Source organism: Lagopus muta, chromosome 21 (genome assembly GCF_023343835.1).
Source record: "Lagopus muta isolate bLagMut1 chromosome 21, bLagMut1 primary, whole genome shotgun sequence".
In the NCBI taxonomy this organism is placed as follows: Eukaryota; Metazoa; Chordata; class Aves; order Galliformes; family Phasianidae; genus Lagopus; species Lagopus muta.
Genome location: NC_064453.1, coordinates 5,878,863 through 5,902,836, shown reverse-complemented (window position 1 = coordinate 5,902,836; position 23,974 = coordinate 5,878,863). Strand labels below are relative to the sequence as shown.

Genomic DNA, 23,974 nt, shown 5'->3' with positions numbered 1-23,974 from the left:
GTCTCCACAGAACCTTCTCCGCTCCAGGCTGAACAGCCCCACTTCTCAATGTGTCCTCACAGGGAGGTGTTCTGTACTCTGGTCTCTGAGACAGGTCCTGGGAATTTCTGGGCAGCTTGCAATCCTCCAGACAATGCAATGGCACTCGGGTGAGGTTGAGCAAGCACATGGCAGTGCTGGAGTTAATAAAAACTGCAGGATTAAAATCATTACACTGCCACTGAAAAACCCCGCTGTTAGCCATGGGAAGGATGTCGTCTGCAGCTGCCTTACAATAAAATGAAGGGCAATTTCATCCAGTCACCTGCTGCTGACCTATTTAAGGTACCCGGAGGGAGGGCAGGGGAGGCCTCTGCAGGCCAAGGCCCCGTGCTTGGCAATGGGCAGCACTGCCAGGGCCTTACTACCCTCAGAGTAAAGAATCTCCTCCAACAGCTAACCTAAATTACCCCTCTTTTACTGTACAGCCATTCCCCCTTGTCCTGTCACTGGCAGACCACGCAAAAAGTCACTCTTGTTCTTGTTTACAGTACCCTTTATCTACAGACACATTGCAACCAGCTCTCCCTGGAGCCTTCTCTTCTCCACGCTGAACAAGCCCAGCTGTCTCAGCCTTTCTTTGTAGCAGAAATGCTCCAGGCCTCCTGACTTCTTTGTGGGCCCCCCCACAGGCCCACTGCAACAGCCCCACATCCCTCCTGGGCTTCGCCAGAGCCTGGACGTAGAACTGCAGGTGCAGGTGTCCAGATATGAGCCCCACACAGCACCAACCAGACCGTGTGTCTGACAGCAATGCCCAGACGCCTCCTGAACTCCAACAGTTTGGTGCCATGGCCACTGCCCTGAGGCCCCTGCTCAATGGCAGCAGCAGATGCACGTGCATCTGGCATGGCTGTCTGGTGGTCAGCATCTCAGAGATGCAGCTGTGAACAGCTTCCTTGTTTTGTGCTTACAGAGGAGCAAGAACGTGAGTCCCTTAATGGCCGCTTTCCACCCCTCCGGACAAGTGACCGCGACCTGCTGGAGGATGAGGGGACCACAGTGAGGTGAGTGCACTGACAACTGACAATGTGACGCCCTGAGCTCCCATGTGTCAGGCCTAGGCCTGGGCATGCTGAACTCCCTCCAGGCTCCTGCTGCTCTCTAACATGCTCCCTGTGTTGCTCACAGTGCGCTCCCACGTATTGGAAAGAGCAGGGCAGAGAGGCGGCTGGGGATGAAGGAGAGGGAGGGAGAAGTCAGGCTCCCTCCTCTGCGCAGCCAGCTGGAAACATCACTGGTACGTGCAATGGTGAGATGGGTCAAGAAACTATGGACAGAGAATCCTAGGAGAGCCCTCCAGATGAGTTCATCCTCTCTTTTTTTTTTTTGTGGCTCCTACTTTCCTTCTCATGAGGGACTCCCTGTTTACCCACAGCACTTGCCCTTCATGCTTCCACCCATGGCATGGGGAGATGAAGTACACCACAGATATCAAAGGGCAGAGGACGGGTTGTGCTGTAGGGACGGCACAGACGGCACTGCCTGGTGTGCCTCACACAGCCCTGGTCTGCACTGCTCAACCTCAGCTTGACTCAGACTCTTCCAGCCTGTGACCCTTTGCTGGGTGGATGCCACTCGCCAAGGTGACGTGGCCTCACATCTGCCTCTACTTCCCACACAGGCAAGGAAGCAGTTCCAAGCACCTCAAGTCCAGCAGCGCCTCCCTCCTCTGAAGACCACCACTCAGGAGGGGGAGAGAGCGCAAAAAGAAAAGATCTCCAGCAAGAAGAAAAGCGAGGGGATTTCTTGCCGCCTTCCTCCTATAGAGAAGGGGAGGACAGGGTTCCCTCAAGCAGAGATGGCAGAGCCCAAGTAAGTGTGCAGCAGCTCCCAGCAAGGCCTGGCAGAGGCAAACCACTCAGAGTGACCAACTGTGAGGACAGGGGAGCCTGAAGCCCATCCCACCATGACGGGGTGCTGGGGCTCAAAGGCCCCATGGCGTGCAGGGGTGGGGGAAGGCAGGCACTGGGGCAGGCAGCATCTCAAACAGGGTGTGAGCAGGACTTTCTCTCTGCTGTTGCAGTTTCCAGACACTATGGGCAAAACAGGTCCTGGGAACCTTGGAGTCATACAAGGTGTGCCGGGAAGGTTGGAGGAAGAAGGTGGAGCAAAACCGGCTGCTTCCTACCAGACCCATGGAGTACCTCAGATAAATATTGGCAGCAGCGGGAGGATTTTCCTGCAGGGGCCAGTGCCTCTCTTACCGTGACAGCAGAGCTGGGTGGGACTGCCTTTCCCTGACAGCCTGGTGCCATGGAGAGCAGAGTGCTCCTGAGGCCGTGCCCTTGAGCCCCAGCTGCCTTCCAGCCCAGATGTGAGAAGGCAGAAGGGAGGGGGCAGAGGGTGGGTGCAGATGGGATTTGGCTCTGCCTTTCCACTCCATACAGACCATCCCTCCCCTGGCAGACTATGGACAGCCAGGCATCTCGCCTGGAGGGCCCGTCCCTGCCTGGTCCCACATCCCAGCTCTGGGCTGATGAGCTGCACGTGTGTGTCATGGCAATTCAGCTGGACCCACAGACTCAGCTGAGGGTGAGCAGGATATCTCTGCCTTCTTCTCCGAGACTCTGAGTGCACATCTTTGCTTCTTCCCTTACAGCTTTGTGAAGAAGCTGGAGCTGCAGGAGGCCAGACAAAAACGCAAGAACCTGTGAGAGAACATCAGGCGGGCGCAGTGCAGCCAATTCATTCCGCGCCCACTCACACCATGGCAAAGAACAACGAAGCCCCAGGATTGGCAGCACCAGGGCTGAGAGGAGGCATGTAACACAGCAGCTGCCTCCCTTGTTACCAGCATTCTCTGCTACAACAGCAAAGCAGAGACATTTCCATCACAAGAAGTGCCAAATAAAATCATTGGAACTTCTTTACATTTGGGGAGTCGTCATCGTTTGTCTTGCGGCACTTTCACCTGCAGGGCTTTGGAAAGGGCCTCTGGTCTGCCAGCTCCTGCGAGCACAGCACTAAATTGGAGGAATGATTGACTCCCTGGAGGGAAGCAAGGCCTCGGGGATTAATCCTTCCAAATCGCAGGGCCTGGCCATCTCCAACCACAGGAACTTTAACAAAGGCAAGTGAGGAATTCTTCCCCTCGGGTGGTACAACCCTGGCTCTGTGCACAGACTGGGGAACACGAGGCTGGAGAGCAGCACTCCAGGAAGGGATGTGGGGGCTCTGGCTGACAGCAAGTCCCTTGGGTTGTAGAGCCCAGATCAGAGGGGATGGAGGGAAGGCCCCATGGCAGCCTGCAGCTCCGTCATGGTGCCCTGCAGCTCCGTCATGGTGCCCTGCAGCTCCCACCCAGGACAGCACAGGGGCAGAGCTGAGCAGTCCTTTAGGAAAATCTGCACTAATGTGGGTGTTTCAGGTGTTGCACTTTCTTCAAGAAGGTCCATCTCTCTGGCACAGGTCTTCCGTGGGCTATAGAGGATATCTGCATCTCCATGCATCACTTCCTCCTCGTCTCCTACTCTCTGTGTTAGGACATTTTCTGCCCTAATATGTTTTCACAGAGTTATTGCCAGCTTCACAGACAGGTTCAGCTGTTGGTTTGTTCTGTCCAGTGTGGAAGCAGCACAAGACCAGCCCTCTGCACTACAGAAACCAGCTTTGTAGTCCCCCCTCACAACCCAAAACTTGCTCCCATTAGAACACGGCATAAAGACATTCCCCACATTTAGGCAGGGAAATGAGTTTGAGAGAGGGACTCCAAAAGGAGAAGATTGAGATTCCGGAAGAAAGAAATGCGCGGGGGTCCAGCAGGATGCTGCGGGTGGGGAGCAGCTATGGGGGATGTGCTCTATCATGGTGCTGACCGTGCAGATTCTTTGCGTGGAGCTGTACTGCAGTTCAGGAGATGGAGAGGCCTGAACAGCCTTGGGACAGCAGTTTGATATAAGTCATTCCCTGAGATCTAACTGCTCACCTGGGTGCTTCCAGGTCAAAGCTATTTATGGGCAGGCCTTCAAAGCCTGGGGCCGTGTCACTGTGTTGGAACAGGCATTCCGAAAGACAAAATCTTCTGGGAGCAGTCAGTTCATGATGTGCGGCGTACATTTGAGAGGCTGCAGAAGGAAAATTGCTCCTTGCCATTCTAGCTGCTGTTCTCTGGGTCAGGAGGATGCTCTGAGGGAGCAGCCCGTGGCAGAGACTGCTCTAAAAAGCCAGAAAATGGAGGATCCAGAAGTACGGCAGAGGGTGAGGCTGATGAGAAGAGCATGAGGTAAACGGGCCAGAAGGCTGCCGAGGTGTGAAAGGAAAACCGTACTCTAGGAACATGCAACTCCGAGGTCAGCGAGGCCCTGGCAGTGCTGCCCATTGCCAAGCACGGGGCCCTGGGCAGCTGATCTGGTGAGGGGCAGCCAGCCCAGGGCAGGGAGGTTGGAACGGGATGATCTGTGCGGTCTCCTCCAACCAAAGGCACTGAAAGATGTTAAGACTCTGTGGCTTGCAGGGAAGGCTGCAGTCAGCTTCTCCTTGCCGCTTCCCAAGCCGAGGATGGGGCTGGATTTGGGCAGGCCCTGCGGAGCGCCGTGCCCGCACTGCGGGGCCGTGCTGCCAGCCATCGGCTCGGCCTGCATCTCCCCAGCAGGGCCCAGCATTGGCCTGGGCCGGAGGGGAGCTGTGTGAGGCCTCTGCCAGGCAGTGCACGCACACACAGCCTTTTCCCAGCTCTGAGGAGGCGCGGTGGCACCCTGGGCCCCAGCTGGAAGAGGAGGCCCTGGGCTGGGCTCCCTTCCCAGGCTGCGGCAGAGGCCTCCCCTGCCCTCCCTCTGGGTACCTTACATAGGTCAGCAGTCTTGTCACAGCAAGATAACCTGCACAGCGCCTTCCATCCTTCCGCACGGCTTTGTGGCTCTCTAAGGATGCGTTTGGGGCATCTCACCCCTGCTGCTGAAAGTCCTGGCTGCAATTCTGGGTTGCAAATCTGACGCCACTTAGTCACATACATTTCTGAAGGGGAAACATGCTGCAGATTGTTCCATAACATGCTGAAGACTTCCAGGATGGGCTCAGATACACTTCCTGCAGGCCCATGCTCAAGCCTGAACCTCACACAGCAAACGTGCAGCCCATATTCCGTCTGCTAGATTAAGTCCCGTGTTCCTAGAGATGGGAATGGCCTTGGGACACCATTTACTTCCATACAAACACTCTCATCTCCTGCCCACGTAGGCACTGAGGACAAGCCCATGTATTGAGTTCTCTTTAATCATCCCCACAATGGCAGCCTTCTGTTTCTACTGACAGACATCCTAGAGCTACGATGAGATTATAGAATCATAGAATAGCTTAGGTTGGAGGGGGCCTAAAAGGCAGACTAAAATAATTCCAAGCAGTTCCAACGCCCTGCTATGGGCTGGCTGCCCCCTGCTCCAGTCAGGATTGCCCAGGGTCACGTTCAACCTGGCCTTGCAGTAAGAGTGGTAGAAGGCCCTCTTTGCCCTTGATTTTTCTTGAACTTAACTCCATCATAATAAGGTGACTTAACTGGGAGGCCGCAGTTTCTCAGACCACTTTCCTTGATTCACTGAGAGGCTGATTCCTGCATCTCTGAGAACAGTGAAAGAAAAAGATTTTCTGATACATACATTGGGCACGTCTCACAAACCCCAACTCCCCAGACCACTGAGGACACAGAGATGCTGATGATGAATTCCAGTCCTCGAGTCCGAGGACGGTTTCTGCATCTGACTTACATGACTGAATAACCTACATTGCTAGTAGCACAGGCACAGCAAGGCAGGGTGAGGGAGGATCGTAGCATGGGAGGAAAACTCCCTTTGACATTCCTTGCCATCTTCAGCAAAAAAATCCCGTACTGAGAGCTCTTAGCAGCCTTGCTGCTGCCTTCCAGGTTCCAGTGCTGATGAATTTGGGACTGTCCTGGAGTTGCAGATGTTAAGAACATCGGAAGCACTAATCCCAGCACCAATCAGCCTCTCTGAGCACAGGTTATTTATTGGCCATGCCTCACCCTCTGTCTTGCTCCAATTTATAGGAGGGAGAGGAGGTTCTTAGATATCAGTATCCTTGGTGTGAGATTAAGAAACAACCGTTCAATTGTTGGTCCAACCAGTTTATTAAAAATCCTAATCAAGGAAACAGGGAAGGGAAGGACGGCGACTGTTATGAATTAGGATGTTGGGGAAGGGAAGGAGGGCTATGGAAAAGATAGGAAATAAGCAAGAAATGCTTAAAGTGGGGATTGTCACCACCGGGATCCAGCAGCGATCCCGCTGCATCCTGTCCCGATGGGTGAAGGCAAAAGCGCAGGGGGAGAGCAGCAGCAGCGTGGCTGGCCTTGGGCACAAGCGGTAGCAGGAATGTGCTGCAGGGAAAATGAGGGAGGAAGCAGCAGGACTCAGGAAGCAGGCCCAGGAGAGTCTGTCAGCATGCAGGAATTCTGTAGTGAGGAACCTGATGGCAGACAACATTCCGGGGAGGGCAGCAGCAGCATGGGCGGCTTTAGGCAGCAAGCAGGTAGCAGGAAGAAGTCGCTGAGCCAGTCCAGGAGGGAGAGGGGCATGTTGTGAGGCTGCTCATGTCAGAAACCTCTTCCTCTTCATGAGGAATCAGTTGCCAGAAAACCTTCCTTCTTCTTTCATCTCTGGATGGTGCCCAGACTTTCCACCTTGAACGAATATGGCCCAAGTGTGCTGATCAGGGCTGCAAACAACCCTGAAGGGGAAACATGCTGCAGATTGTTCCATAACATCCTGAAGACTTCCAGGATGGGCTCAGATACACTTCCTGCAGGACCATGCTCAAGCCTTAACCACACAAAGCAAACGTGCAGCCCATATTCCGTCTGCTAGATTAAGTCCCGTGTTCCTAGAGATGGGAATGGCCTTGGGACACCATTTACTTCCATACACTCCCATCTCCTGCCCTCATTGGCACTGCCCTCATAAACACATTACTGCTGTGTTTCTTGAGAACCATCTCTCTGAGAACCATTGGTGCTGTGCTTCCACTCAACACATAAATGGACCTGCGCGCCTTGAGCCATGACAGAAGCAGCAGAGTTTGCTGATGCAGAAATATTTCCTAAGTTTGTCTTTCAAGCTGTTTCAGTCCCTACCAGCAACGGGGTGGGCTGTCAGTGACTGAGAGAAGGATCTCACCTTAAAGAAACCTTACAAGCTTTGGGGAGATTACAAAGGAGTAGCTAAGGTGTGCAGGGAGGAAATTAGGAAGGCGAAAGCCTAACTTGAACTCAGGTTGGCCGCTGCAGTAAAAGACAATAAAAAATCCTTTTATCACCGAATCACAGAATCACAGAATCACAGAATCACCCGGGTTGGAAGGGACCCCAAGGATCATGTAGTTCCAACCCCCCTGCCTAGCAGGGCCACCAAACATATACATTCAGATCAGGTTGCCCAGGACCCCGTCCAACCTGGCCTTATACACGTCCAAGGACAGGGCATCCACAACCTCCCTGGGCAGCCCGTTCCAGGGCCTAACCACTCTCCTAGTAAAGAACTTCCCCCTAACATCCAACCTAAATCTTCCCTCCTTCAACTTAAAACCATTTCCCTTCTTCCTGCTGTTGTCAGCCCTTTTGAAGAGTTGACTCCCCTCCTGGGTGTAGGTTCCCTTCAGGTACTGATAGGCTGCAATGAGGTCACCCCGCAGCCTTCTCTTCTCCAGGCTGAACAAGCCCAACTCCCTCAGCCTGTCCTCATAGGGGAGGTGCTCCAGCCCCCTGATCATCTTAGTCGCCCTCCTCTGGACCCTTTCCAAAATCTCTATGTCTTTCTTGTACTGAGGGCTCCACACCTGGACACAGTACTCCAGATGGGGCCTCACAAGAGCCGAGTAGAGAGGGACAATCACCTCCCTGTCCCTGCTGGCCACCCCTCTCCTGATGGAGCCCAGGATCCCATTTGCCTTTCGAGCTGCCAGAGCGCACTGCTGGCTCATGTTCAGTCTCTCGTCCATCAGGACCCCCAGGTCCTTCTCTGCCGAGCTGCTCTCCAGGCCCACTCCTCCCAGCCTGTACAGGTGCCTGGGGTTCTTCCGGCCCAAATGCAAAACCTTGCACTTTGCCGTGTTGAACCTCATCAGGTTCACCCGAGCCCAGCCCTCCAGCCTGTCGAGGTCCCTCTGAATGGCATCCCTTCCTTCCACCGTATCAACCGCACCACTCAGCTTGGTGTCGTCAGCAAACTTGCTGAGGGTGCACTCAATTCCCTCATCGATGTCATTAATAAAGATGTTAAAGAGCACCGGTCCCAAGACAGACCCTTGGGGGACACCACTTGTTACCGGCCTCCACCTGGACATAGAGCCATTGACCACCACCCTCTGTCTGCGGCCTTTCAACCAATTGCTTATCCATCGGGTCGTCCACCCATCAAATCCACTTCCCTCCAATTTGAAGATGAGGATGTGGTGGGGGACCATGTCAAAGGCCTTGCTCAGGTCCAGGTAAATGACATCGGTCGCCTTCCCTTCGTCCACCAATGCCGTCACTCCATCATAGAAGGCCACAAGATTAGTTAGGCATGACCTTCCTTTGGTGAAGCCGTGCTGGCTGTCTCGGATCACATGCTCATTCTTTATGTGACCGAGCATGTTGTCCAGGAGGATCTGTTCCATGATCTTCCCAGGCACGGAGGTGAGACTCACCGGCCTGTAGTTCCCCGGGTCCTCCCTGCTCCCCTTCTTGTATATGGGAGTGACATGACCCTTCCTCCAGTCGTCCGGGACCTCACCTGACAGCCACGACTTCTCAAATATGATGGAGAGCGGCTCGGCAACCACCTCAGCCAGCTCCTTCAGGACCCTGGGATGCACGCCATCCGGCCCCATAGACTTGTATTCATTCAGTCTAAGGAGGCACTCTCGGACTTGCTCTGCCCTTACAGTGGGGAGGGATTTACCTCCTTGGTCCCCACATAGAGGTTTGGGGATGCAGGGTTCAGGGACGTGAAAAAGACTAGAATCCTGGCCACCAGTGAAGACCGAGGTGAAGAACTCATTCAGCACCTCAGCTTTCTCTTCATCTGTTGAAGCCAGTTCTCCTTTTAAATTTACCAAAGTAGGTACGCCCGTTTTGGCCTGTCTCTTCTGGGCAATGTACCTGTAGAAGGTTTTCTTATTGTTTTTCACGTCCCTTGCCAAGTTCAGTTCTGCTTGCGCCTTGGCTTCCCTGATCCCACGTCTGCAAGTCCGGACGGCATTCCTGTACTCATCCCAAATTATCAAATTTTATCAATTTATATTGGTGCACGATCTGCACGGTGCTTTGGCTTTCCTTGCACAGCAGGCAGCGGGCGGACGGGGGCAGCACCCACCATGCCCAGCACAGCCCCCCAGCCTGGGAGCCAGGAGCCTGGCAGGGGGTGACGTGGGCGGGTGGGGCCCGCAGCCCCTCTGTGACATGGGCTGGAGTCACAATGGGGCGCCGCACCTCACCCTGATCCCTGCCCCGTCCCACAGCTCCCAGCTCACACTTCCCCGACAGGTGGAGGTGAGCCCAGACGCGAGTTGCTGCTCTCGCCAGCGCTCTTCTCTCGACAGCTGCTCTGCAGCGAGGAGGTGAAGGCCAAGGCAGGCAGTGCGATAGTGCTGGGTCTGTTTGGAGACGTGCACAGGAGGAGTGCAGGAGCTCGGTGGTAAGCAGATCTGGACGCCTCCCTCCGGTGGACTTTTGGCTCTGGGCAGTGCCTCTGGGCAGGACGTGGAGGCACGGGCGGATGTGGGGAGGGAGCCCGGGCTGGGGGAGGTGGGGAGGCTGGCTGCCATGGTGAACAGCGATGCCTTTCTGGCTGGGGATCCCCTCTCACTTCTGTGTCCTTCTTGCAGATCTCAAGCCCGACGCTCTTGATCTAAGCCCGCTAGGGGCCAACAGTTGGTAAAATGCCTCGGAAGAGGAACTTCTTGTCCCCAAGGTGAGCATCTTTGCTTCTGTAGCCCCAAACTGACCATACGAGACATTTTGCAGCCTCTTTGCTCAAGCTGCCCAGAGGTGCCCAGGCTGTCGTTGCCAGGCCCGGTCTCCTGACCTGCTGCACACACATGCACTCCAAGCAGCGCTTCTCCATGAAGCCCGTGCCCACTGCAGCTTCTCTGGGGAGCAGCGGTCTGCAGGGGAAGTCCCCGGGATGAGGGCTCCCTTTCCATTCCCACCTGTGTGGCTGTGAGGAGAGACCATTTTCCAGAAAGATGCTTCTGCTCCCTCCCTTTTTCCTTTGGGTTGGCGGAAAACCATGAACAAGGAACAAACCAAAGCCAACATGCTAACGTTTTCCATCAGAATTTTGTTTCCAAATGCTGCCTGCTTGTATATTCTGCTTCACAAAACTGAAGATGAGAGACAGTAGCTCCGGTCTGGAGCAGCTGTGTGAGCAGCTTAGTCCCAGAGCCTGCAGAGGACTACACTTGGCCCTTCTTGTAACCACTGCCTCTTCTTTATTTGCAGCTTTTTGCCCAAGGATGAGGTGCCGGAATTTGTCCTGGCAGATCTCGCTGAGCAAATAGGTACAGTGCTACCACGTAGACGTAACGTAGAGAAGCAGGAGCGTGTCACCGCACCTCTGATTCCACAGTACTGATGCCAGAACATGACAGCATGTCCTGGATCACCTCCATTCCCAAAGGGACCCATGGAAGCAATGGGCTCCAGAACTGCTGAGGGATCAGCAGGGCTGTGTGAAACAGAGGGCTGGGAACAAGTGGTAGTTGGAGAGAGCGGTGACTCCGCTAAGAATCATAGACTCATAGAATAGCCTCAGCTGAATGGGACACATAAGGATCATTGAGTCCAGATATGAGCCCCACACAGCACCAACCAGACCGTATTTCTGACAGCAATGCCCAGACGCCTCCTGAACTCCAACAGTTTGGTGCCATGGCCACTGCCCTGAGGCCCCTGCTCAATGGCAGCAGCAGATGCACGTGCATCTGGCATGGCTGTCTGGTGGTCAGCATCTCAGAGATGCAGCTGTGAACAGCTTCCTTGTTTTGTGCTTACAGAGGAGCAAGAACGTGAGTCCCTTAATGGCCGCTTTCCACCCCTCCGGTCAAGTGACCTCAACCTGCTGGCAGTAGAGGGGACCACAGTGAGGTGAGTGCACTGACAACTGACAATGTGACGCCCTGAGCTCCCATGTGTCAGGCCTGGGCCTGGGCATGCTGAACTCCCTCCAGGCTCCTGCTGCTCTCTAACATGCTCCCTGTGTTGCTCACAGTGCGCTTCCGCGTATTGGAAAGAGCTGGGCAGAGAGGCAGCTGGGGATGAAGGAGAGGGAGGGAGAAGTCAGGCTCCCTCCTCTGCGCAGCCAGCTGGGAACATCACTGGTACGTGCAATGGTGAGATGGGTCAAGAAACTATGGACAGAGAATCCTAGGAGAGCCCCCCAGATGAGTTCATCCTCTCATTTCTTTTGTGGCTCTTCCTTTCCTTCTCGTGAGGGACTCCCTGTGTACCCACAGCACTTGCCCTTCATGCTTCCACCCATGGCATGGGGAGATGAAGTACACCACAGATATCAAAGGGCAGAGGATGGGTTGTGCTGTGGGGACGGCACAGACGGCACTGCCTGGTGTGCCTCACACAGCCCTGGTCTGCACTGCTCAACCTCAGCTTGACTCAGACTCTTCCAGCCTGTGACCCTTTGCTGGGTGGATGCTACTCGCCAAGGTGACGTGGCCTCACATCTGCCTCTACTTCCCACACAGGCAAGGAAGCAGTTCCAAGCACCTCAAGTCCAGCAGCGCCTCCCTCCTCTGAAGACCACCACTCAGGAGGGGGAGAGAGCGCAAAAAGAAAAGATCTCCAGCAAGAAGAAAAGCGAGGAGATTCCTTGCCGCCTTCCTCCAATAGAGAAGGGAAGGACAGCGGTCCCTCAAGCAGAGATGGCAGAGCCCAAGTAAGTGTGCAGCAGCTCCCAGCAAGGCCTGGCAGAAGCAAACCACTCAGAGTGACCAACTGTGAGGACAGGGGAGCCTGAAGCCCATCCCACCATGACGGGGTGCTGGGGCTCAAAGGCCCCATGGCGTGCAGGGGTGGGGGAAGGTAGGCATTGGGGCAGGCAGCATCTCAAACGGGGTGTGAGCAGGAGTTTCTCTCTGCTGTTGCAGTTTCCAGACTCTACGGGCAAAACAGGTCCTGGGAACCTTGGAGTCATACAAGGTGTGCCGGGAAGGTTGGAGGAAGAAGGTGGAGCAAAACACGCACCTTCCTGTCAGACCCATGGAGTACCCCAGGTAAATATTGGCAGCCGTGGGAGGATTTTCCTGCAGGGGCCAGTGCCTCTCTTACCGTGACAGCAGAGCTGGGTGGGACTGCCTTTCCCTGACAGCCTGGTGCCGTGGAGAGCAGAGTGCTCCTGAGGCCGTGAACTTGAGCCCCAGCTGCCGTCCAGCCCAGATGTGAGAAGGCAGAAGGGAGGGGGCAGAACGGTGGGGGCAGATGGGATTTGGCTCTGCCTTTCCACTCCATACAGACCATCCCTCCCCTGGCAGACTATGGACAGCCAGGCATCTCGCCTGGAGGGCCCGTCCCTGCCTGGTCCCACATCCCAGCTCTGGGCTGATGAGCTGCACGTGTGTGTCATGGCAGTGCAGCCGGACGCACAGACTCTGCAGAGGGTGAGCAGGATATCTCTGCCTTCTTCTCCGAGACTCTGAGTGCACATCTTTGCTTCTTCCCTTACAGCTTTGTGAAGAAGCTGGAGCTGCAGGAGGCCAGACAAAAACGCAAGAACCTGTGAGAGAACATCAGGAGGGCGCAGTGCAGCCAATTCATTCCGCGCCCACTCACACCATGGCAAAGAACAACGAAGCCCCAGGATTGGCAGCACCGGGGCTGAGAGGAGGCATGTAACACAGCAGCTGCCTCCCTTGTTACCAACATTCTCTGCTACAACAGCAAAGCAGAGACATTTCCATCACAAGAAGTGCCAAATAAAATCATTGGAACTTCTTTACATTTGGGGAGTCGTCATCGTTTGTCTTGCGGCACGTTCACCTGCAGGGCTTGGGAAAGGGCCTCTGGTCTGCCAGCTCCTGCGAGCACAGCACTAAATTGGAGGAATGATTGACTCCCTGGAGGGAAGCAAGGCCTCGGGGATTAATCCTTCCAAATCGCAGGGCCTGGCCATCTCCAACCACAGGAACTTTAACAAAAGCAAGTGAGGAATTCTTCCCCTCGGGTGGTACAACCCTGGCTCTGTGCACAGACTGGGGAACACGAGGCTGGAGAGCAGCACCCCAGGAAGGGATGTGGGGGCTCTGGTTGACAGCAAGTCCCTTGGGTTGTAGAGCCCAGATCAGAGGGGATGGAGGGAAGGCCCCATGGCAGCCTGCAGCTCCGTCATGGTGCCCTGCAGCTCCGTCATGGTGCCCTGCAGCTCCATCATGGCAGCCTTCAGCTTCGTCATGGTGCCCTGCAGCTCCGTCATGGTGCCCTGCAGCTCCCACCCAGGACAGCACAGGGGCAGAGCTGAGCAGTCCTTTAGGAAAATCTGCACTAATGTGGGTGTTTCAGGTGTTGCACTTTCTTCAAGAAGGTCCATCTGTCTGGCACAGGTCTTCCGTGGGCTATAGAGGATATCTTCATCTCCATGCGTCACTTCCTCCTCGTCTCCTACTCTCTGTGTTAGGACATTTTCTGCCCTAATATGTTTTCACAGAGGTATTGCCAGCTTCACAGACAGGTTCAGCTGTTGGTTTGTTCTGTCCAGTGTGGAAGCAGCACAAGACCAGCCCTCTGCACTACAGAAACCAGCTTTGTAGTCCCCCCTCACAACCCAAAACTTGCTCCCATTAGAACACGGCAAAAGACATTCCCCACATTTAGGCAGGGAAATGAGTTTGAGAGAGGGACTCCAAAAGGAGAAGATTGAGATTCTGGAAGAAAGAAATGCGCGGGGGTCCAGCAGGATGCTGCGGGTGGGGAGCAGCTATGGGGGATGTGCTCTATCATGGTGCTGACCGTGCAGATTCTTTGCGTGGAGCTGTACTGCACTTCAGGAGATGGAGAGGCCTGAACAGCCTTGGGACAGCAGATTGATATAAGTCATTCCCTGAGATCTAACTGCTCACCAGGCTGCTTCCAGGTCAAAGCTATTTATGGGCAGGCCTTCAAAGCCTGGGGCCGTGTCACTGTGTTGGAACAGGCATTCCGAAAGACAAAATCTTCTGGGAGCAGTCAGTTCATGATGTGCAGCGTACATTTGAGAGGCTGCAGAAGGAAAATTGCTCCTTGCCATTCTAGCTGCTGTTCTCTGGGTCAGGAGGATGCTCTGAGGGAGCAGCCCGTGGCAGAGACTGCTCTAAAAAGCCAGAAAATGGAGGATCCAGAAGTACGGCAGAGGGTGAGGCTGATGAGAAGAGCATGAGGTAAACGGGCCAGAAGGCTGCCGAGGTGTGAAAGGAAAACCGTACTCTAGGAACATGCAACTCCGAGGTCAGCGAGGCCCTGGCAGTGCTGCCCATTGCCAAGCACGGGGCCCTGGGCAGCTGATCTGGTGAGGGGCAGCCAGCCCAGGGCAGGGAGGTTGGAACGGGATGATCTGTGCGGTCTCCTCCAACCAAAGGCACTGAAAGATGTTAAGACTCTGTGGCTTGCAGGGAAGGCTGCAGTCAGCTTCTCCTCGCCGCTTCCCAAGCCGAGGATGGGGCTGGATTTGGGCAGGCCCTGCGGAGCGCCGTGCCCGCACTGCGGGGCCGTGCTGCCAGCCATCGGCTCGGCCTGCATCTCCCCAGCAGGGCCCAGCATTGGCCTGGGCCGGAGGGGAGCTGTGTGAGGCCTCTGCCAGGCAGTGCACGCACACACGGCCTTTTCCCAGCTCTGAGGAGGCGCGGTGGCACCCTGGGCCCCAGCTGGAAGAGGAGGCCCTGGGCTGGGCTCCCTTCCCAGGCCGCGGCAGAGGCCTCCCCTGCCCTCCCTCTGGGTACCTTACATAGGTCAGCAGTCTTGTCACAGCAAGATAACCTGCACAGCGCCTTCCATCCTTCCGCACGGCTTTGTGGCTCTCTAAGGATGCGTTTGGGGCACCTCACCCCTGCTGCTGAAAGTCCTGGCTGCAATTCTGGGTTGCAAATCTGACGCCACTTAGTCACATACATTTCTGAAGGGGAAACATGCTGCAGATTGTTCCATAACATGCTGAAGACTTCCAGGATGGGCTCAGATACACTTCCTGCAGGCCCATGCTCAAGCCTGAACCTCACACAGCAAACGTGCAGCCCATATTCCGTCTGCTAGATTAAGTCCCGTGTTCCTAGAGATGGGAATGGCCTTGGGACACCATTTACTTCCATACAAACACTCTCATCTCATGCCCACGTAGGCACTGAGGACAAGCCCATGTATTGAGTTCTCTTTAATCATCCCCACAATGGCAGCCTTCGGTTTCTACTGACAGACATCCTAGAGCTACGATGAGATTATAGAAGCATAGAATAGCTTAGGTTGGAGGGGGTCTAAAAGGCAGACTAAAATAATTCCAAGCAGTTCCAACGCCCTGCTATGGGCTGGCTGCCCCCTGCTCCAGTCAGGATTGCCCAGGGTCACGTTCAACCTGGCCTTGCAGTAAGAGTGGTAGAAGGCCCTCTTTGCCCTTGATTTTTCTTGAACTTAACTCCATCATAATCAGGTGACTTAACTGGGAGGCCGCAGTTTCTCAGACCACTTTCCTTGATTCACTGAGAGGCTGATTCCTGCATCTCTGAGAACAGTGAAAGAAAAAGATTTTCTGATACATACATTGGGCACGTCTCACAAACCCCAACTCCCCAGACCACTGAGGACACAGAGATGCTGATGATGAATTCCAGTCCTCGAGTCCGAGGACAGTTTCTGCATCTGACTTACATGACTGAATAACCTACATTGCTAGTAGCACAGGCACAGCAAGGCAGGGTGAGGGAGGATCGTAGCATGGGAGGAAAACTCCCTTTGACATTCCTTGCCATCTTCAGCAAAAAAATCCCGTACTGAGAGCTCTTAGCAGCCTTGCTGCTGCCTTCCAGGTTCCAGTGTTGATGAATTTGGAACTGTCCTGGAGTTGCAGATGTTAAGAACATCTGAAGCACTAATCCCAGCACCAATCAGCCTCTCTGAGCACAGGTTATTTATTGGCCATGCCTCACCCTCTGTCTTGCTCCAATTTATAGGAGGGAGAGGAGGTTCTTAGATATCAGTATCCTTGGTGTGAGATTAAGAAACAACCGTTCAATTGTTGGTCCAACCAGTTTATTATAAATCCTAATCAAGGAAACAGGGAAGGGAAGGACGGGGACTGTTATGAATTAGGATGTTGGGGAAGGGAAGGAGGGCTATGGAAAAGATAGGAAATAAGCAAGAAATGCTTAAAGTGGGGATTGTCACCACCGGGATCCAGCAGCGATCCCGCTGCATCCTGTCCCGATGGGTGAAGGCAAAAGCGCAGGGGGAGACCAGCAGCAGCGTGGCTGGCCTTGGGCACAAGCGGTAGCAGGAATGTGCTGCAGGGAAAATGAGGGAGGAAGCAGCAGGACTCAGGAAGCAGGCCCAGGAGAGTCTGTCAGCATGCAGGAATTCTGTAGTGAGGAACCTGATGGCAGACACCTTTCCGGGGAGGGCAGCAGCAGCATGGGCGGCTTTAGGCAGCAAGCAGGTAGCAGGAAGAAGTCGCTGAGCCAGTCCAGGAGGGAGAGGGGCATGTTGTGAGGCTGCTCATGTCAGAAACCTCTTCCTCTTCATGAGGAATCAGTTGCCAGAAAACCTTCCTTCTTCTTTCATCTCTGGATGGTGCCCAGACTTTCCACCTTGAACGAATATGGCCCAAGTGTGCTGATCAGGGCTGCAAACAACCCTGAAGGGGAAACATGCTGCAGATTGTTCCATAACATCCTGAAGGGGAAACATGCTGCAGATTGTTCCATAACATGCTGAAGACTTCCAGGATGGGCTCAGATACACTTCCTGCAGGACCATGCTCAAGCCTTAACCACACAAAGCAAACGTGCAGCCCATATTCCGTCTGCTAGATTAAGTCCCGTGTTCCTAGAGATGGGAATGGCCTTGGGACACCATTTACTTCCATACACTCCCATCTCCTGCCCTCATTGGCACTGCCCTCATAAACACATTACTGCTGTGTTTCTTGAGAACCATCTCTCTGAGAACCATTGGTGCTGTGCTTCCACTCAACACATAAATTGACCTGCGCGCCTTGAGCCATGACAGAAGCAGCAGAGTTTGCTGATGCGGAAATATTTCCTAAGTTTGTCTTTCAAGCTGTTTCAGTCCCTACCAGCAACGGGGTGGGCTGTCAGTGACTGAGAGAAGGATCTCACCTTAAAGAAACCTTACAAGCTTTGGGGAGATTACAAAGGAGTAGCTAAGGTGTGCAGGGAGGAAATTAGGAAGGCGAAAGCCTAACTTGAACTCAGGTTGGCCGCTGCAGTAAAAGACAATAAAAAATCCTTTTATCACAGAATCACAGAATCACAGAATCACAGAATCACCCGGGTTGGAAGGGACCCCAAGGATCATGTAGTTCCAACCCCCCTGCCTAGCAGGGCCACCAAACATATACATTCAGATCAGGTTGCCCAGGACCCCGTCCAACCTGGCCTTAAACACGCCCAAGGACGGGGCATCCACAACCTCCCTGGGCAGCCCGTTCCAGGGCCTAACCACTCTCCTAGTAAAGAACTTCCCCCTAACATCCAACCTAAATCTTCCCTCCTTCAACTTAAAACCATTTCCCCTCTTCCTGCTGTTGTCAGCCCTTTTGAAGAGTTTACTCCCCTCCTGGGTGTAGGTTCCCTTCAGGTACTGATAGGCTGCAATGAGGTCACCCCGCAGCCTTCTCTTCTCCAGGCTGAACAAGCCCAACTCCCTCAGCCTGTCCTCATAGGGGAGGTGCTCCAGCCCCCTGATCATCTTAGTCGCCCTCCTCTGGACCCTTTCCAAAATCTCAGTGTCTTTCTTGTACTGAGGGCTCCACACCTGGACACAGTACTCCAGATGGGGCCTCACAAGAGCCGAGTAGAGAGGGACAATCACCTCCCTGTCCCTGCTGGCCACCCCTCTCCTGATGGAGCCCAGGATCCCATTTGCCTTTCAAGCTGCCAGAGCGCACTGCTGGCTCATGTTCAGTCTCTCGTCCATCAGGACCCCCAGGTCCTTCTCTGCCGAGCTGCTCTCAAGGACCACTCCTCCCAGCCTGTACAGGTGCCTGGGGTTCTTCCGGCCCAAATGCAAAACCTTGCACTTTGCCGTGTTGAACCTCATCAGGTTCACCCGAGCCCAGCCCTCCAGCCTGTCGAGGTCCCTCTGAATGGCATCCCTTCCTTCCACCGTATCAACCGCACCACTCAGCTTGGTGTCGTCAGCAAACTTGCTGAGGGTGCACTCAATTCCCTCATCGATGTCATTAATAAAGATGTTAAAGAGCACCGGTCCCAAGACAGACCCTTGGGGGACACCACTTGTTACCGGCCTCCACCTGGACATAGAGCCATTGACCACCACCCTCTGTCTGCGGCCTTTCAACCAATTGCTTATCCATCGGGTCGTCCACCCATCAAATCCACTTCCCTCCAATTTGAAGATGAGGATGTGGTGGGGGACCATGTCAAAGGCCTTGCTCAGGTCCAGGTAAATGACATCGGTCGCCTTCCCTTCGTCCACCAATGCCGTCACTCCATCATAGAAGGCCACAAGATTAGTTAGGCATGACCTTCCTTTGGTGAAGCCGTGCTGGCTGTCTCGGATCACATGCTCATTCTTTATGTGACCGAGCATGTTGTCCAGGAGGATCTGTTCCATGATCTTCCCAGGCACGGAGGTGAGACTCACCGGCCTGTAGTTCCCCGGGTCCTCCCTGCTCCCCTTCTTGTATATGGGAGTGACATGACCCTTCCTCCAGTCGTCCGGGACCTCACCTGACAGCCACGACTTCTCAAATATGATGGAGAGCGGCTCGGCAACCACCTCAGCCAGCTCCTTCAGGACCCTGGGATGCACGCCATCCGGCCCCATAGACTTGTATTCATTCAGTCTAAGGAGGCACTCTCGGACTTGCTCTGCCCTTACAGTGGGGAGGGATTTACCTCCTTGGTCCCCACATAGAGGTTTGGGGATGCAGGGTTCAGGGACGTGAAAAAGACTAGAATCCTGGCCACCAGTGAAGACCGAGGTGAAGAACTCATTCAGCACCTCAGCTTTCTCTTCATCTGTTGAAGCCAGTTCTCCTTTTAAATTTACCAAAGTAGGTACGCCCGTTTTGGCCTGTCTCTTCTGGGCAATGTACCTGTAGAAGGTTTTCTTATTGTTTTTCACGTCCCTTGCCAAGTTCAGTTCTGCTTGCGCCTTGGCTTCCCTGATCCCACGTCTGCAAGTCCGGACGGCATTCCTGTACTCATCCCAAATTATCAAATTTTATCAATTTATATTGGTGCACGATCTGCACGGTGCTTTGGCTTTCCTTGCACAGCAGGCAGCGGGCGGACAGGGGCAGCACCCACCATGCCCAGCACAGCCCCCCAGCCTGGGAGCCAGGAGCCTGGCAGGGGGTGACGTGGGCGGGTGGGGCCCGCAGCCCCTCTGTGACATGGGCTGGAGTCACAATGGGGTGCCGCACCTCACCCTGATCCCTGCCCCGTCCCACAGCTCCCAGCTCACACTTCCCCGACAGGTGGAGGTGAGCCCAGACGCGAGTTGCTGCTCTCGCCAGCGCTCTTCTCTCGACAGCTGCTCTGCAGCGAGGAGGTGAAGGCCAAGGCAGGCAGTGCGATAGTGCTGGGTCTGTTTGGAGACGTGCACAGGAGGAGTGCAGGAGCTCGGTGGTAAGCAGATCTGGACGCCTCCCTCCGGTGGACTTTTGGCTCTGGGCAGTGCCTCTGGGCAGGACGTGGAGGCACGGGCGGATGTGGGGAGGGAGCCCGGGCTGGGGGAGGTGGGGAGGCTGGCTGCCATGGTGAACAGCGATGCCTTTCTGGCTGGGGATCCCCTCTCACTTCTGTGTCCTTCTTGCAGATCTCAAGCCCGACGCTCTTGATCTAAGCCCGCTAGGGGCCAACAGTTGGTAAAATGCCTCGGAAGAGGAACTTCTTGTCCCCAAGGTGAGCATCTTTGCTTCTGTAGCCCCAAACTGACCATACGAGACATTTTGCAGCCTCTTTGCTCAAGCTGCCCAGAGGTGCCCAGGCTGTCGTTGCCGGGCCCGGTCTCCTGACCTGCTGCACACACACGCACTCCAAGCAGCGCTTCTCCATGAAGCCCGTGCCCACTGCAGCTCCTCTGGCAGAGCAGCGGTCTGCAGGGGAAGTCCCCGGGATGAGGGCTCCCTTTCCATTCCCACCTGTGTGCCTGTGAGGAAAGACCATTTTCCAGAAAGCTGCTTCTGCTCCCTCCCTTTTTCCTTTGGGTGGGCAGAAAACCATGAACAAGGAACAAACCAAAGTCAACATGTTAACGTTTTCCATCAGAATTTTGTTTCCAAATGCTGCCTGCTTGTATATTCTGATTGACAAAACTGAAGATGAGAGACAGTAGCTCTGGTCTGGAGCAGCTGTGTGAGCAGCTTAGTCCCAGAGCCTGCAGAGGACTACACTTGGCCCTTCTTGTAACCACTGCCTCTTCTTTATTTGCAGCTTTTTGCCCAAGGATGAGGTGCCGGAATTTGTCCTGGCAGATCTCGCTGAGCAAATAGGTACAGTGCTACCACGTAGACGTAACATAGAGAAGCAGGAGCGTGTCACCGCACCTCTGATTCCACAGTACTGATGCCAGAACATGACAGCATGTCCTGGATCACCTCCATTCCCAAAGGGACCCATGGAAGCAATGGGTTCCAGAACTGCTGAGGGATCAGCAGGGCTGTGTGAAACGGAGGGCTGGGAACAAGTGGTAGTTGGAGAGAGCGGTGACCCTCCTAGGAAGCTTGACCACCAGAGATGAGGGGGCCAGGCCTGATGGCAGCAGCCGATGCACGTGCATCTGGCATGGCTGTCTGGTGGTCAGCATCTCAGAGATGCAGCTGTGAACAGCTTCCTTGTTTTGTGCTTACAGAGGAGCAAGAACGCCAGTCCCTTCGTGGCCGCTTTCCACCCCTCCGGTCAAGTGACCTCAACCTGCTGGCAGTAGAGGGGACCACAGTGAGGTGAGTGCACTGACAACTGACAATGTGACGCCCTGAGCTCCCATTTGTCAGGCCTGGGCCTGGGCATGCTGAACTCCCTCCAGGCTCCTGCTGCTCTCTAACATGCTCCCTGTGTTGCTCACAGTGCGCTTCCGCGTATTGGAAAGAGCTGGGCAGAGAGGCGGCTGGGGATGAAGGAGAGGGAGGGAGAAGTCAGGCTCCCTCCTCTGCGCAGCCAGCTGGGAACATCACTGGTACGTGCAATGGTGAGATGGGTCAAGAAACTATGGACAGAGAATCCTAGGAGAGCCCCCCAGATGAGTTCATCCTCTCATTTCTTTTGTGGCTCTTCCTTTCCTTCTCGTGAGGGACTCCCTGTTTACCCACAGCACTTGCCCTTCATGCTTCCACCCATGGCATGGGGAGATGAAGTACACCACAGATATCAAAGGGCAGAGGATGGGTTGTGCTGTGGGGACGGCACAGACGGCACTGCCTGGTGTGCCTCACACAGCCCTGGTCTGCACTGCTCAACCTCAGCTTGACTCAGACTCTTCCAGCCTGTGACCCTTTGCTGGGTGGATGCTACTCGCCAAGGTGACGTGGCCTCACATCTGCCTCTACTTCCCACACAGGCAAGGAAGCAGTTCCAAGCACCTCAAGTCCAGCAGCGCCTCCCTCCTCTGAAGACCACCACTCAGGAGGGGGAGAGAGCGCAAAAAGAAAAGATCTCCAGCAAGAAGAAAAGCGAGGAGATTCCTTGCTGCCTTCCTCCAATAGAGAAGGGGAGGACAGGGTTCCCTCAAGCAGAGATGGCAGAGCCCAAGTAAGTGTGCAGCAGCTCCCAGCAAGGCCTGGCAGAAGCAAACCACTCAGAGTGACCAACTGTGAGGTCAGGGGAGCCTGAAGCCCATCCCACCATGACAGGGTGCTGGGGCTCAAAGGCCCCATGGCGTGCAGGGGTGGGGGAAGGTAGGCATTGGGGCAGGCAGCATCTCAAACAGGGTGTGAGCAGGACTTTCTCTCTGCTGTTGCAGTTTCCAGACACTACGGGCAAAACAGGTCCTGGGAACCTTGGAGTCATACAAGGTGTGCCGGGAAGGTTGGAGGAAGAAGGTGGAGCAAAACACGCACCTTCCTGTCAGACCCATGGAGTACCCCAGGTAAATATTGGCAGCCGTGGGAGGATTTTCCTGCAGGGGCCAGTGCCTCTCTTACCGTGACAGCAGAGCTGGGTGGGACTGCCTTTCCCTGACAGCCTGGTGCCGTGGAGAGCAGAGTGCTCCTGAGGCCGTGACCTTGAGCCCCAGCTGCCGTCCAGCCCAGATGTGAGAAGGCAGAAGGGAGGGGGCAGAACGGTGGGGGCAGATGGGATTTGGCTCTGCCTTTCCACTCCATACAGACCATCCCTCCCCTGGCAGACTATGGACAGCCAGGCATCTCGCCTGGAGGGCCCGTCCCTGCCTGGTCCCACATCCCAGCTCTGGGCTGATGAGCTGCACGTGTGTGTCATGGCAGTGCAGCCGGACGCACAGACTCAGCAGAGGGTGAGCAGGATATCTCTGCCTTCTTCTCCGAGACTCTGAGTGCACATCTTTGCTTCTTCCCTTACAGCTTTGTGAAGAAGCTGGAGCTGCAGGAGGCCAGACAAAAACGCAAGAACCTGTGAGAGAACATCAGGAGGGCGCAGTGCAGCCAATTCATTCCGCGCCCACTCACACCATGGCAAAGAACAACGAAGCCCCAGGATTGGCAGCACCGGGGCTGAGAGGAGGCATGTAACACAGCAGCTGCCTCCCTTGTTACCAGCATTCTCTGCTACAACAGCAAAGCAGAGACATTTCCATCACAAGAAGTGCCAAATAAAATCATTGGAACTTCTTTACATTTGGGGAGTCGTCATCGTTTGTCTTGCGGCACGTTCACCTGCAGGGCTTGGGAAAGGGCCTCTGGTCTGCCAGCTCCTGCGAGCACAGCACTAAATTGGAGGAATGATTGACTCCCTGGAGGGAAGCAAGGCCTCGGGGATTAATCCTTCCAAATGGCAGGGCCTGGCCATCTCCAACCACAGGAACTTTAACAAAAGCAAGTGAGGAATTCTTCCCCTCGGGTGGTACAACCCTGGCTCTGTGCACAGACTGGGGAACACGAGGCTGGAGAGCAGCACCCCAGGAAGGGATGTGGGGGCTCTGGTTGACAGCAAGACCCTTGGGTTGTAGAGCCCAGATCAGAGGGGATGGAGGGAAGGCCCCATGGCAGCCTGCAGCTCCGTCATGGTGCCCTGCAGCTCCGTCATGGTGCCCTGCAGCTCCATCATGGTGCCCTGCAGCTCCGTCATGGTGCCCTGCAGCTCCCACCCAGGACAGCACAGGGGCAGAGCTGAGCAGTCCTTTAGGAAAATCTGCACTAATGTGGGTGTTTCAGGTGTTGCACTTTCTTCAAGAAGGTCCATCTCTCTGGCACAGGTCTTCCGTGGGCTATAGAGGATATCTGCATCGCCATGCATCACTTCCTCCTCGTCTCCTACTCTCTGTGTTAGGACATTTTCTGCCCTAATATGTTTTCACAGAGGTATTGCCAGCTTCACAGACAGGTTCAGCTGTTGGTTTGTTCTGTCCAGTGTGGAAGCAGCACAAGACCAGCCCTCTGCACTACAGAAACCAGCTTTGTAGTCCCCCCTCACAACCCAAAACTTGCTCCCATTAGAACACGGCAAAAGACATTCCCCACATTTAGGCAGGGAAATGAGTTTGAGAGAGGGACTCCAAAAGGAGAAGATTGAGATTCCGGAAGAAAGAAATGCGCGGGGGTCCAGCAGGATGCTGCGGGTGGGGAGCAGC

The 23,974-nt window shown here is 54.8% G+C and overlaps 1 protein-coding gene across 18 annotated transcripts in view; it reads left to right on the top strand.

Moving 5' to 3' along the window:
* Nucleotides 1–638: 638 nt before the first annotated feature.
* Nucleotides 639–23,974, top strand: part of LOC125703455 (uncharacterized) — a 56,960-nt gene continuing 33,624 nt past the window's right edge. For 6 of the 18 annotated variants that reach the window (XM_048967948.1, XM_048967951.1, XM_048967944.1 and 3 more), the window contains exon 1: nt 9,483–9,668. Coding sequence is in view for 7 of the 18 variants with exons in the window: in XM_048967954.1 (XP_048823911.1) it covers nt 9,913–9,944; nt 20,647–20,705 (91 nt within the window). In the remaining 11 variants the exon portion in view is untranslated. Of the gene's footprint in view, nt 734–9,482; nt 9,669–9,858; nt 9,945–10,474; nt 10,534–19,653; nt 19,840–20,029; nt 20,116–20,646; nt 20,706–23,974 lie in introns of those variants that run through there. The other 12 variants (XM_048967942.1, XM_048967949.1, XM_048967954.1 and 9 more) reach the window with 11 other exon arrangements.